This window comes from Oncorhynchus nerka, linkage group LG10 (assembly GCF_034236695.1).
Source record: "Oncorhynchus nerka isolate Pitt River linkage group LG10, Oner_Uvic_2.0, whole genome shotgun sequence".
NCBI lineage: Eukaryota > Metazoa > Chordata > Actinopteri > Salmoniformes > Salmonidae > Oncorhynchus > Oncorhynchus nerka.
The window spans coordinates 17055813-17072776 of NC_088405.1; the positions used below are offsets into that span (position 1 = coordinate 17055813).

Below are 16964 nucleotides of genomic sequence, written 5' to 3' on the forward strand. Positions count from 1 at the left end.
CATCCAGTAGCGGTCAAGGTCGATTGGTCTCTGCTGTTTGCTGAGGGTCATCAGCCACCTCCCACCCAGCTTGTTCTTGTCATCCTCCCACATAGGCTTCACCCCATCCTGACACACAGTGGTGGAGGAACGTTAGCTCACAGCTTGACCCCCAACATACACCCTGGGTCCGTATTCATGAAGCGTATTACAGTATCTAGGATCAGTTTAGCATTTTAGACCATAATGAAAAACATTCAAAGGATAAGGGGGACCTGATCCTAGATCAGGGTTTCCCAAACTATGTTCTAGCCCCCCAGGGTGAATGTTTGTGTTTTGCGAAAGAACGACACAACTGATTCAAATAATCAACTAATCATCAAGCTTTGATCATTTAAATCAGCTGTCCAGTGTTAGGGCAAAAACGAAAATGGGCACCCCCCTTGGGGTCCCGAGGGCCGACGTTGGGAAACACTGTCCCAGATCATCAGTCCTACTCAGAGGGGCTTTATGTCTTCATTCAACATCATTAACTTGACAACGTACAGAAGAGCGACATGTCCTCTGATAGGATACTGTTGGTTTCAGATGTCCACTTACCTTAAATAAGCAGTAGTCACAGCCGAAGCCTAACTTACTGGGCTGCTGTATGTGGTTATATAATCTACAACACACAACCAAGAGGCACACTTAAACACAGGCCTACAGATAAAATAATATTAGACACTATGATTATAAAATGATAGTGAGACAATAGATAGTTCCATGCCATTCTCCATTTTGGAGAGAAGTCATGAGGCACAACATTCAGGGCACAGATAGCAATACATGGCATAGAACTGCCAGTTAAATTCTGCAGAATTAATTTCTAGCTGCAAATGAACATTCTGCTCTGCTAAACAGGAAATGGTGCCTTTTTTCAACACTGATTGTCATGATGATGCCATAGGATAGAGAGGTAGAATAAGGGGTGGTGATGTGGATTAGGAGGGAGGAGGAAGAGTAGCAGAGAAAGAGGGAGAGGAAGAGTACTCACGCCCAGAAGTCTTCCACTGTGTCAAACTTTGCGATGAGACGGAGGTTCTCTGTCCAGCTTTTGCTCTTGTCATTTTTGAAGTACCACAGGGCCCATCTGAAGTGAGAGGACACAGTCAGAGAATCTCCATCGCACTCTCCGGTCCGCAGACAGAGGCTTCTATTTTGTCTTTAGTGGGCAAATCTTACCATCTGCAACTACCAGAATGACCAGTCAATGTGTCGGTCTGCATATCAACAGCAGTAACAGTTATGGAAATGCATGAATTGATATACATCAGCCAAACCAGGGCTAAATTCTAACATAACAGCAAATGTAATGAAGCGTCCAACAGCAGACCGACAATCAATGACGCGTCCAACAGCAGACCGACAATCAATGACGCGTCCAACAGCAGACCTACAATCAATGACGCGTCCAACAGCAGACCTACAATCAATGACGCGTCCAACAGCAGACCTACAATCAATGACGCGTCCAACAGCAGACCTACAATCAATGACGCGTCCAACAGCAGACCTACAATCAATGACGCGTCCAACAGCAGACCTACAATCAATGACGCGTCCAACAGCAGACCTACAATCAATGACGCGTCCAACAGCAGACCTACAATCAATGAAGCGTCCAACAGCAGACCTACAATCAATGACGCGTCCAACAGCAGACCTACAATCAATGACGCGTCCAACAGCAGACCTACAATCAATGACGCGTCCAACAGCAGACCGACAATCAATGACGCGTCCAACAGCAGACCTACAATCAATGACGCGTCCAACAGCAGACCTACAATCAATGACGCGTCCAACAGCAGACCTACAATCAATGAAGCGTCCAACAGCAGACCTACAATCAATGACGCGTCCAACAGCAGACCTACAATCAATGACGCGTCCAACAGCAGACCTACAATCAATGACGCGTCCAACAGCAGACCTACAATCAATGACGCGTCCAACAGCAGACCTACAATCAATGACGCGTCCAACAGCAGACCTACAATCAATGAAGCGTCCAACAGCAGACCTACAATCAATGACGCGTCCAACAGCAGACCTACAATCAATGACGCGTCCAACAGCAGACCTACAATCAATGAAGCGTCCAACAGCAGACCTACAATCAATGAAGCGTCCAACAGCAGACCTACAATCAATGAAGCGTCCAACAGCAGACCTACAATCAATGACGCGTCCAACAGCAGACCTACAATCAATGAAGCGTCCAACAGCAGACCGACAATCAATGAAGCGTCCAACAGCAGACCGACAATCAATGAAGCGTCCAACAGCAGACCGACAATCAATGAAGCGTCCAACAGCAGACCTACAATCAATGAAGCGTCCAACAGCAGACCTACAATCAATGACGCGTCCAACAGCAGACCTACAATCAATGACGCGTCCAACAGCAGACCTACAATCAATGACGCGTCCAACAGCAGACCTACAATCAATGACGCGTCCAACAGCAGACCTACAATCAATGACGCGTCCAACAGCAGACCTACAATCAATGACGCGTCCAACAGCAGACCTACAATCAATGACGCGTCCAACAGCAGACCTACAATCAATGACGCGTCCAACAAACAATCCAACAGTCCGTTCCACACAACGTACAGCAAATAAACTATAAAGATTTCCATAGCAACTACTTAACGGGTAGGATAAGGAAGGTTAAGGTATGGAAGGTTGATGTCATGTTGCTCTGCCTATAAAAATACATTCTTAAATGGAAGTTTGGAACCACAAAGACCCTTCCTAGAGCTGGCCACCCAGCCAAACTGAGCAATCTGGGGAGAAGGGCCTTGGTCAGGGAGGTGATCAAGAACCCAATGGTCACTCTGACAGAGTTCAAAAGTTCCTGTGGAGATAGGAGAACCTTCCAGAAGGACAACCATCTCTGCAGCAGGCCTTTATGGTAGTGGCCAGACAGAAGCCACTCCTCAGTAAAAGGCACATAACAGCCCACTTAGAGTTTGCCAAAAGGCACCTAAAGCCCCTCAGACCATGACAAACAAGATTTTCTGCTCTAATGAAACCAAGATCGAACTCTTTCACCTGAAAGCCAAGCGGCATGTCTGGAGGAAAATGGCACCATCCCTACGGTGAAGCATGGTGGTGGCAGTATCATGCTGTGTTGATGTTTTTCAGCAGCAGGGACTAGGAAACTAAACAAGATTGAGGGAAAGATGAACGGAGCAAAGTACAGAGAGATCCTTGATAAAAACCAGTTCAAGAGCGCTCAGGATCTTAGACTGGGGCAAAGGTTCACCTTCCAACAGGACAACAACCCTAAGAACATAGCCACTCCTGCATTGTCTTGGCTTCGGGACAAGTCTCAATATCCTTGAGTGGCCCAGCGACGCTCCCCATCCAACCTGATAGAGCTTGAGAGGATCTGCAGAGAATAATGGGAGAAACTCTCCAAATACAGGTGTGCCAAGCTTGTAGTGTCATACCCAAAAATACTCGAGGCTGTAATCGCTGCCGAAGGTGATTCAACAGGGTCTGAATACTTATGTAAATGTGATATTTCAGTTGATTATTTATACTTTTGCAAACATTTATAAAAAACGTTTTTCTTTGTCATTATGGGGTATTGTGTATAGATTGAGGGGGAGAAAACAATTGAATCCATTGTAGAATAATTGTGTAAGGTAACAAAACATGGGAGTCAAGGGGTCTGAATACTTTCAGAATGCACTGTATGTTATTGCCTATGCATTCATTTCCCCATCGTGTACAACAGCAAGTGTAAGTAACATGCTTACACTAACATGTTGAACAGCAGAACCAGGCAGTCTTCCATTGTTCACCAGTCCTACCATTATTCTATCATCCCTTTCCCAGTGTCATAGTGTTGTAGGGGAGGGAGGGATGGAGAGGTGGATAGGGCATGGCCTGAACCCTGTGCCCCCCGCCATACTAAATTTATACACATGCCCCTCCTGGTCCCTTCCTGAAAAGTCCCCCGTGGTTAATTATCACACTGACTATCAGTAGAGAAGTAGGCTAGAGAGGAAGCACTCTAGTGTTGCCCGACTGAAACGTATGTTATTATTACACAACACCAGTGTTGAGACGAGAAAACATGTGGCGTGACTCGTCTGATGAACCAGGTTGAGGTCATAGACATGTGTAAACAAAAACACTAATGTGTCAATTAACGTAAAGTGGTCTACACTACTGCTGTTGGGGTCCTGAAGAAAAGACAATTCTAAAGGGATGTTGAGCCACGTGTGTTGAAGTCCAGAACTCCCTACAACAGACTCCAGACTGTCTAGTCCCTAGCATCACCCAGAAAAACATCAACAGGAGGAAGAGGTTGCGCAAGGCTTGTTTTTTCTCTGGCGGTGGTGTAATGCCACCCCAAAGTTACATTCAGAGAGCTCCAAAACCAATGTAGATCAAAAAGAGGCTTATGTGGTGTGCGTGGCAGGAGGAGTAGGCATGGCTGAATTTTTAGAGCCCCCATCTTGGCAATGTAGAATTTCCTGCAATTCTATGTATTTTTCCACGGCTAATGCGGTGCTTACACATAATAACAAAAATCAATCATTGTTTTTGGAATTTTCAAATCTCCCTGTCTATCTTTGATTTTTTAATATTTCCACATTGTAGAATAATAGCCACCAGCTGCATTAAGTACTGCATCTCCTCCTCATGGACGGCACCATATTTGCCAATTCTTGCTATGAGATGTTACCCCACTCTTCCACCAAGGCACCTGCAAGTTCCCGGACATTTCTATGGGGAATGGCCCTAGCCCTCACCCTCCAATCCAACAGGTCCCAGATGTGCTCAATGGGATTGAGATCTGGGCTCTTCGCTGGCCATGGCAGAACACTGACATTCTTGTCTTGCAGGAAGTCACGCACAGCACAAGCAGTATGGCTGGTGGAATAGTCATGCTGGAGGGTCATGTCAGGATGAGCACCACATGAGGGAGGAGGATGTCTTCCCTGTAACGCACAGCGTTGAGATTGCCTGCAATGACACCAAGCTCAGTCCGATGATGCTGTGACACACCGCCCCAGACCATGATGGACCCTCACCCTCCAAATTGATCCTGCTCCAGAGTACAGACCTCGGTGTAACGCTCATTCCTTCAATGATAAACGCTAATCCAACCATCACCCATGATGAGACAAAACCGCAACTCTTCAGCAAAGAACACTTTTTGCCAGTCCTGTCTGGTGCCGCAACGGTGGGTTTGTGCCCATAGTCAACGTCGTTGCCGGTGATGTCTGGGGAGGACCTGCCTTACAACAGGCCTACAAGCCCTCAGTCCAGCCTCTCTCAGCCTATTGTGGACAGTCTGAGCACTGATGGAGGGATTGTGCGTTCCTGGTGTAACTCGGGCAGTTGTTGCCATCCTGTACGTGTCCCACAGTTGTGATGTTCGTATGTACCGATCCTGTGCAGGTGCTGTTACGTGGTCTGCCACTGCGAGGACGATCAGCTGTCCGCCCCGTCTCCCTGTAGCGCTGTCTTACGCGACTCACAGTACGGACATTGCAATTTTTTGCTCTGGCCACATCTGCAGTCCTCATGCCTCCTTGCAGCATGCCTAAGGCACGTTCACACAGATGAGCAGGGACCCTGGGCAACTTTCTTTTGGTGTTTTTCAGAGTCAGTAGAAAGGCCTCTTTAGTGTCTTAAGTTTTCATAACTGTGACCTTAACTTCCTACCGTCTAAGCGTCTTAACGACCGTTCCACAGGTGCATGTCCATTAATTGTTTATGGTTCATTGAACAAGCATGGGAAACAGTGTTTTAAACCCTTTACAATAGAGATCTGTTAAGTTATTTGGAATTTTTCAGAACGAACAGCTCTGTCAAAATCCATTCACACATTCACTCACTTCTCCATCAGGCTTGGGGATTGCTATCAACACGAGATGCACTTCCGATTCCCACTCCCTCAAAAAGAAAAAGAAAAAAAAGAAGCCCAAATAGATTAAAAGCTGATTAATCGCTTTCAATTTGAGGATCGATTTGTATTCAAAATACTTCAGATTGTGATTTTTTCTGAAAGGGTTGCAATTTCATTTCTAAAAAATCCAGACAGATTGTAAAACTTAATACGGATCACGGAAGCACAGAGTTTAAAACAGCAAAGCTGACAAATTGCACTCAGTGCTTTGAGCAGCAATCTCCATAGACAGACTGGGGAGAGCAGAGTGCCAACCACCCTACTAAAGCCGAGGTTAGACTGGGGAGAGCAGAGTGCCGACCACCCTACTAAAGCCGAGGTTAGACTGGGGAGAGCAGAGTGCTGACCACCCTACTAAAGCCAAGGTTAGACTGGGGAGAGCAGAGTGCCGACCACCCTACTAAAGCAGAGGTTAGACTGGGGAGAGCAGAGTGCCGACCACCCTACTAAAGCCGAGGTTAGACTGGGGAGAGCAGAGTGCCGACCACCCTACTAAAGCCGAGGTTAGACTGGGGAGAGCAGAGTGCCGACCACCCTACTAAAGCCAAGGTTAGACTGGGGAGAGCAGAGTGCCGACCACCCTACTAAAGCCAAGGTTAGACTGGGGAGAGCAGAGTGCCGACCACCCTACTAAAGCCAAGGTTAGACTGGGGAGAGCAGAGTGCCGACCACCCTACTAAAGCCAAGGTTAGACTGGGGAGAGCAGAGTGCCGACCACCCTACTAAAGCCAAGGTTAAACTGGGGAGAGCAGAGTGCCGACCACCCTACTAAAGCCAAGGTTAAACTGGGGAGAGCAGAGTGCCGACCACCCTACTAAAGCCAAGGTTAGACTGGAGAGAGCAGAGTGCCGACCACCCTACTAAAGCCAAGGTTAGACTGGGGAGAGCAGAGTGCCGACCACCCTACTAAAGCCAAGGTTAAACTGGGGAGAGCAGAGTGCCGACCACCCTACTAAAGCCAAGGTTAAACTGGGGAGAGCAGAGTGCCGACCACCCTACTAAAGCCAAGGTTAGACTGGAGAGAGCAGAGTGCCGACCACCCTACTAAAGCCAAGGTTAGCGGAGTAAAAGTTGAGTAAAACGCCACACCTTGATTCTTTCAGCGCTTGCCAGTCGTCCTTGCTACTACTTCAGTCATGGTGAACTGTCCTTGCTGTGGGAACTGTTCTGACATTCTCATATGCTTTCCTGAGTCGAAGTGACTTCATCGTTGACTTTCTCTCGTTTCCCAAAAACATTTGGAAATTGTTGTACACTGTTTTTAGCTGTTATTTTTGTTGGCAAATGAGATGGACTTCTGTTCATTGCACCGCCTGTCAGCCATCAACAATCACCTATCATCTTCGCACGTGAACAGACTGACAGCAAGGGGGATTGCTAACAGTGCAGTTAACCTGCTTTTGATTAGACCCTTTTACATGCAAAAAGTGCGGGAATTTGTAAAAATTGCACTGTCTCACATAATATGCGCTGATTGGTTGATTTTGCATTGAATTATATGATTGCAGAATCCTGGAGAGACTGACTTTAAGGCATGAAAGTTAGTCAATACGCAAAATGTAGAGAACTTTGAAAGTTTATTCAAGTGCAGTCGCAAAAAACATCAAGCGCTATGATGAAACTGGCTCTCATGAGGACCACCACAGGAACGGAAGACCCAGAGTTACCTCTGCTAAAACCACTACCAAAGGACACCAATAAGAACAAAAGACTTGCTTGGGCCAAGAAACACAAGCAATGGACAATTTGTCCTTTGGTCTTGAGTCCAAATTTGAGATTTTTGGTTCCAACCGCCATGTCTTTGTGAGATGCCGTGTGGGTGAACGGATGATCTCTGCATGTATATTTCCCACCGTGAAGCATGGAGGAGGTGGTGTTATGGTCTTTTGCTGGTGACACTGCCTGTGATTTATTTAGAATTCAAGGAATACTTAACCAGCATGGCTATCACAGCATTCTGAAGCGATATGCCATCCCATCTTGTTTGGGCTTAGTGGGGCTATAATTTGTTTTTCAACAGGACAATGACCCAACCCACCTCCAGGCTCTGTAAGGGCTATTTTACCAAGGAAGAGAGTGATGCATCAGATGACCTGGCCTCCACAATCCCCCGACATCAACCAAATTGAGATGGTTTGGGATGAGTCGGACCGCAGAGTGAAGGAAAAGAAGCCAACAGGTGCTCAGCATACATGGAAACTCCTTCAAGACTGTTGGAAAAGCATTCCAGGTGAAGCTGGTTGAGAGAATCCCAAGAGTGTGCAAAGCTGTCAGCAAGACAAAGGGTGGCGCCATTGACGAATCTCAAATATATTTAGATTTAAAAAAAAAACTACATTACTTTTTTTTTTGGTTACTACATTATTCCATATGTGTTTTCATAGTTCTGATGTCTACACTATGATTCTACAAAGAGTAAAAAATTAAGAAAACCCAATGAATGAGTAGGTGTTCTAAAACTTTTAACCGGTAGTGTATATTATATTTATACGCACACACACACACACACACTCATTCATTCGTGTGTGTGTATACGCACACACACTCATTCATTCGTGTGTGTGTGTATACGCACACACACTCATTCATTCGTGTGTGTGTGTATACGCACACACACTCATTCATTCGTGTGTGTGTGTATACGCACACACACTCATTCATTCGTGTGTGTGTGTATACGCACACACACATTCATTCGTGTGTGTGTATACGCACACACACTCATTCATTCGTGTGTGTGTATACGCACACACACACATTCATTCGTGTGTGTGTGTGTGTGTATACGCACACATTCATTCATGTGTATACACACTCATTCATTCATGTGTATACACACACACACACACACACATTCATGTGTATACACACACACACACACATTCATGTGTATACACACACACACACACATTCATGTGTATACACACACATTCATTCATGTGTATACACACACATTCATTCATGTGTATACACACACATTCATTCATGTGTATACACACACATTCATTCATGTGTATACACACACATTCATTCATGTGTATACACACACATTCATTCATGTGTATACACACACACACACATTCATTCATGTGTATACACACACACACACATTCATTCATGTGTATACACACACACACACACTCATTCATGTGTATACACACACACACACACTCATTCATGTGTACACACACACACACACACACACTCATTCATGTGTACACACACACACACACACATTCATTCATGTGTATACACACACACACACACATTCATTCATGTGTATACACACACACACACTCATTCATTCATGTGTATACACACACACACACTCATTCATTCATTTGTATACACACACACACACATTCATTCATGTGTATACACACACACACACATTCATTCATGTGTATACACACACACACACATTCATTCATGTGTATACACACACACACACATTCATTCATGTGTATACACACACACACTCATTCATTCATGTGTATACACACACACACACTCATTCATTCATTCATGTGTATACACACACACACACTCATTCATTCATTCATGTGTATACACACACACTCACTCATTCATTCATTCATGTGTATACACACACACTCATTCATTCATTCATGTGTATACACACACACTCATTCATTCATTCATGTGTATACACACACACACATTCATTCATGTGTATACACACACACACACATTCATTCATGTGTATACACACACACACACACATTCATTCATGTGTATACACACACACACACACATTCATTCATGTGTATACACACACACACACACATTCATTCATGTGTATACACACACACACACATTCATTCATGTGTATACACACACACACACATTCATTCATGTGTATACACACACACACTCATTCATTCATGTGTATACACACACACTCATTCATTCATGTGTATACACACACACTCATTCATTCATGTGTATACACACACACACTCATTCATTCATGTGTATACACACACACACTCATTCATTCATGTGTATACACACACACACTCATTCATTCATGTGTACACACACACACACACTCATTCATTCGTGTACACACACACACACACTCATTCATTCATGTGTATACACACACACACACACACTCATTCATTCATGTGTATACACACACACACTCATTCATTCATGTGTATACACACACACACTCATTCATTCATGTGTACACACACTCATTCATTCATGTGTACACACACACACACACACTCATTCATTCATGTGTACACACACTCATTCATTCGTGTACACACACACTCATTCATTCGTGTACACACACACTCATTCATTCGTGTACACACACACTCATTCATTCGTGTACACACACACTCATTCATTTGTGTACACACACACTCATTCATTTGTGTACACACACACACACTCATTCATGTGTATACACACACACACACTCATTCATTCATTCATGTGTATACACACACACTCATTCATTCATGTGTATACACACACACACACTCATTCATTCATGTGTATACACACACACACTCATTCATTCATGTGTATACACACACACACTCATTCATTCATGTGTATACACACACACACACTCATTCATTCATGTGTATACACACACACACACTCATTCATTCATGTGTATACACACACACACTCATTCATTAATTCATGTGTATACACACACACTCATTCATTCATGTGTATACACACACACTCATTCATTCATTCATGTGTATACACACACACACTCATTCATTCATTCATTCATGTGTATACACACACACACTCATTCATTCGTACACACACACTCATTCATTCATCCATGTGTACACACACACTCATTCATTCATTCATGTGTACACACACACACTCATTCATTCGTACACACACACACTCATTCATTCATTCATGTGTATACACACACACATTCATTCATGTGTATACACACACACATTCATTCATGTGTATACACACACTCATTCATTCATGTGTATACACACACACATTCATTCATGTGTATACACACACACATTCATTCATGTGTATACACACACACACTCATTCATTCATGTGTATACACACACACATTCATTCATGTGTATACACACACACATTCATTCATGTGTATACACACACACACACTCATTCATTCATGTGTATACACACACACACACTCATTCATTCATGTGTATACACACACACACTCATTCATTCATGTGTATACACACACACACACTCATTCATTCATTCATTCATGTGTATACACACACACTCATTCATTCATTCATGTGTACACACACACATTCATCCATGTGTACACACACACTCATTCATTCATTCGTGTATACACACACACACTCATTCATTCGTGTATACACACACACTCATTCATTCATTCGTGTGTATACACACACACTCATTCATGTGTATACACACACACTCATTCATTCATGTGTATACACACACACACTCATTCATTCATGTGTATACACACACACACACTCATTCATTCATGTGTATACACACACACACACTCATTCATTCATGTGTATACACACACACACACTCATTCATTCATGTGTATACACACACACACACTCATTCATTCATGTGTATACACACACACACACTCATTCATTCATGTGTATACACACACACACTCATTCATTCATGTGTATACACACACACACACTCATTCATTCATGTGTATACACACACACACACTCATTCATTCATGTGTATACACACACACACACTCATTCATTCATGTGTATACACACACACACTCATTCATTCATGTGTATACACACACACACACACACTCATTCATTCATGTGTATACACACACACACACACACTCATTCATTCATGTGTATACACACACACACACTCATTCATTCATTCATGTGTATACACACACACACTCATTCATTCATGTGTATACACACACACACTCATTCATTCATGTGTATACACACACACACTCATTCATTCATGTGTATACACACACACACTCATTCATTCATGTGTATACACACACACACACACTCATTCATTCATGTGTATACACACACACACACACTCATTCATTCATGTGTATACACACACACACACACTCATTCATTCATGTGTATACACACACACACACACTCATTCATTCATGTGTACACACACACACACACATTAATTCATTCATGTGTATACACACACACATTCATTCATTCATGTGTATACACACACACATTCATTCATTCATGTGTATACACACACACATTCATTCATTCATGTGTATACACACACACACACACACATTCATTCATTCATGTGTATACACACACACACACACATTCATTCATTCATGTGTATACACACACACACACACACACACACACACATTCATTCATTCATTTGTATACACACAGACACACATTCATTCATTCATGTGTATACACACACACACATTCATGTGTATACACACACACACATTCATGTGTATACACACACACACATTCATTCATTCATGTGTATACACACACACACACTCATTCATTCATGTGTATACACACACACACACTCATTCATTCATGTGTATACACACATTCATTCATTCATGTGTATACACACACACACTCATTCATTCATGTGTATACACACACACACTCATTCATTCATGTGTATACACACACACACATTCATGTGTATACACACACACATTCATTCATGTGTATACACACACACACATTCATTCATGTGTATACACACACACACATTCATTCATGTGTATACACACACACACACTCATTCATTCATGTGTATACACACACACACACACTCATTCATTCATGTGTATACACACACACACACTCATTCATTCATGTGTATACACACACACACACTCATTCATTCATGTGTATACACACACACACTCATTCATGTGTATACACACACACACACACACACACACTCATTCATTCATGTGTATACACACACACACACACACACTCATTCATTCATTCATGTGTATACACACACACACATTCATTCATTCATGTGTATACACACACACACACACATTCATGTGTATACACACACACACACATTCATGTGTATACACACACACACACACACACTCATTCATGTGTATACACACACACACACACTCATTCATGTGTATACACACACACACACACTCATTCATGTGTATACACACACACACACATTCATTCATGTGTATACACACACACACACATTCATGTGTATACACACACACACACATTCATGTGTATACACACACACACACACACTCATTCATGTGTATACACACACTCATTCATGTGTATACACACACTCATTCATGTGTATACACACACTCATTCATGTGTATACACACACTCATTCATGTGTATACACACACTCATTCATGTGTATACACACACTCATTCATGTGTATACACACACACACACACACACTCATTCATGTGTATACACACACTCATTCATGTGTATACACACACACACACACTCATTCATGTGTATACACACACACACACTCATTCATGTGTATACACACACACACACTCATTCATGTGTATACACACACACACACACATTCATGTGTATACACACACACACACATTCATGTGTATACACACACACACACATTCATGTGTATACACACACACATTCATTCATGTGTATACACACACACTCATTCATGTGTATACACACACACACATTCATGTGTATACACACACACACACATTCATTCATGTGTATACACACACACACATTCATTCATGTGTATACACACACACACACATTCATTCATGTGTATACACACACACACACATTCATTCATGTGTATACACACACACACATTCATTCATGTGTATACACACACACACATTCATTCATGTGTATACACACACACACACATTCATTCATGTGTACACACACACACACATTCATTCATGTGTATACACACACACACATTCATTCATGTGTATACACAAACACACATTCATTCATGTGTATACACAAACACACATTCATTCATGTGTATACACACACACACATTCATTCATGTGTATACACACACACACATTCATTCATGTGTATACACACACACACATTCATTCATGTGTATACACACACACACATTCATTCATGTGTATACACACACACCCCCATATAAAACACTGTGGACACAGGTGGCCCTAAATAACGCTGAAGGCGGCCTGCCCAAGGATGTCAATGGCAGAAAAATCCCTGCGAATAGAATCTGAAATCCACTGGTCTAGGATCAAGTTTTTCAAACAGGAAAAAAGACCAGAACTATGGAGTTTTAAAGCATCAGAATGGCCCAGAATCTGTGGTTAGGGAGGGACAGCATCCACCTGAGGCAGGGACAGGACAGACAGAAAGGTCTAGAGTGGGTCTACTGAGGCAGTGTTTTATGTCAGCAGTTCTACCCGGTCCGATGTACTGCCCACGGTAGTCTATGGCCTGGCTTCCTATTCAAAAGACAGCCACTCGATTGGATGTGCTACAACAGACAAAAGTGATGACATCACAATGTCAAATCTGTAGAGAGCAAGTTTGATCAGCTTTGTTCTTCATCTAGGTTTAGGGATAAAGCTAGCTGTGAGCATGTGAATGGAAATATTTTAGGAAGCACCAAAGCGTTTTGGCCTAGTGAGCGTGACCCTAGTAACCCCATCTGGGTTATGTTAATTTAGGCACACAATAACAACACGTTTTAAAAGGTTTTGCAACTTTTAAAAAACGACTTAGTTTCTTATTGGACAAGTCCAGTTCTGATTGTCATTTCCCTTCCGTTTGGTATCTAATGAATGAACATGACCCTGGGGTTTATTCACTAGGAACAAAACGGAAGCCAACAGAACGAAAGAGGGAGGGACCTACCTGAAATTGTTCAATAGAAACTCTTGTTTTTGTTGCAGTACCCCAGGGATGTAATCATTAGTCCAAACAATTATGTTTTGCAACGAGTTCCTATTGGACAAATTCAGGTAGTTCCCCCTTGTTGTCTCATTTACTAATTGTAATGCACAAAAGCAGACAGACACACTGTACCCATACTTGTTTTGCAGGGGGTGTTTGATGTACTGCTCGGAATCAGTGACCACAGGTGGTGCAGTGGGGATTACTTCAGGTTGGGGCTCTTCTGTTTCAGATGCATTCTGGATGGGATGACACAGCAAAAACATCCATCAGTACAATATTAGCTGTTTGCAAGGAAATCTGACATCTTTAGACCCATCCTGCCAATAGCTCCTAACATACACAATCATATCAATATCAAGGATAATTATGGAAACTAACCGGGGCAGCAGGTAGCCTAGTGGTTAAAGCTTTGGGCCAGTAACTGAAAAGTTGCTAGATGGAATCCACGAGCTGACAAGGTAAAAATGTGTCATTCTGCTCCCGAACAAGTCGTAACTGACTTGCCTAGTTAAACAATGGTTACATTTAATAAAACTACTACAGACACTAAAACAATACTACATGTATTCTATCCATGTCGGACTACATTTTGAATAAAGACAAAACTAGGATTTCTGCCATTTATACTACTGAATGATAGATACAATGCCTCTTCATGTCTACTGAATATCTACCAACATCTCTGTAGAAGATGCTGAAAATCTAGACTTCCACTATTGAAAGATCTAGAACAAGGTGATGTGAGGTGACAATGGCTAGCCGGCTCTGTTTTGTCAATGTGGTTAGCTAGCTAGCTAGCTACGTTTTCTGTTCACCTGAGACTAAGCCAAACGTTTGTGTAGTTAGCCATTACTAATAGCTACTAGAGAGCCACATGTGATTGAAACTCTACCTACTACTCTGTAGCTAACTCCTAAGTAGTTAGCTAGACCGTCCATATGCTTCATATCTGATTCATTGATTCGCCGCAAGTCATGCGCCTGCTGGATGGGGCTGATTCCAAGATAGCTAACTACTTCAGTATACTGGATGACTCACTCACTAGTACGTTAACTAGCCAACTAAATCACTTTTAACGTTAACTTCTACAGTTGCTAGTTAGCTTATTCATTAACGTCAGATTGTCGTATAGCTAATTGGGAACAGTTTAGCTAGCTAACTAGTTACAACTAGTAATTCATTACATTTGCCCAAAACAGGTTAATTTGTGCAAAATATGTGCAGATTCAAATGAGCAAGCCCCATGGCAGCAAGTTAGTTAACGTTAGCCATCAGGCTAGCTAGCTATAGTTAGCAAGGTAACGTAAAATCTAGCTAACACAGCACAGACACACGTGTCTAGATGTCACATTGTTTTATCATGTAAATAAAAACCAATCACAAATACGATCAATAGTTTTGAAGGGACACAGTAACAGTGTAATATATTGTATCGACTCAATGAACCAAGTATTAACTACCTAGCTATGTCCAGTTACTCCCTGCCAACAGTCTCCAATGCCACCCCCTAAATCCATCGCTAGCATTGCTGAGCATGTTGGAACCAGACACCCACACTTTCACAGATCCTGGAGCAAAATATTCCGTTAAAACCTGGTAGATTTAAACCCTATAAGATGAAACTTAACCAAATAAAAAAAGGATGGGTTCTACATTCAGTTTTTATTCGTGAAATGTCCACATACCTCGATCTCGCTTACCGGCTCCGAAGTCGCCATCTTGCCTGTAGAAATGATCCTGTCCGTTCGGAGCTGGTGCGTCACGAATCACTCAAAAATATACGGAAGCCTTTTTAGTTCAAGAACATGTGAATGGCAGAAAGCCCGCTATCCCTGACAGTAGACTTTTCGCACGCAGGTATATTATCACTATTTATTCCAACTATAATACTACAAATATTTAAGTCTCCACTACACTGTGACAAAGGAATGGACCCGGGGAATAAGGTAAGCTATCTGTTTTGTTCTACTGGTTACCATCTATTCCCAAAAGTACATTCTTAAGGGTCTACACACAC

At 42.5% G+C, this 16964-nt stretch overlaps 1 protein-coding gene across 2 annotated transcripts in view; it reads right to left on the reverse strand.

The window, feature by feature from the left end:
* LOC115134958 (eukaryotic translation initiation factor 4E-like) overlaps positions 1-16727 on the reverse strand; it is a 25605-nt gene extending 8878 nt beyond the window's left edge. Inside the window, exons 1-5 of one of the 2 annotated variants that reach the window (XM_029669078.2) lie at positions 16633-16727; positions 15083-15183; positions 1016-1111; positions 580-643; positions 1-108 (exon numbers count right to left, since the gene is read on the reverse strand). The exon at positions 1-108 is cut by the window's left edge and continues 6 nt beyond it. In XM_029669078.2, the coding sequence (XP_029524938.1) occupies positions 1-108; positions 580-643; positions 1016-1111; positions 15083-15183; positions 16633-16665 (402 nt within the window). In that variant the 5' untranslated portion in view covers positions 16666-16727. The remainder of the gene's footprint in view (positions 109-579; positions 644-1015; positions 1112-15082; positions 15184-16632) is intronic. The other variant, XM_029669079.2, reaches the window with a different exon arrangement.
* Between the last annotated feature and the right edge of the window lie 237 nt (positions 16728-16964).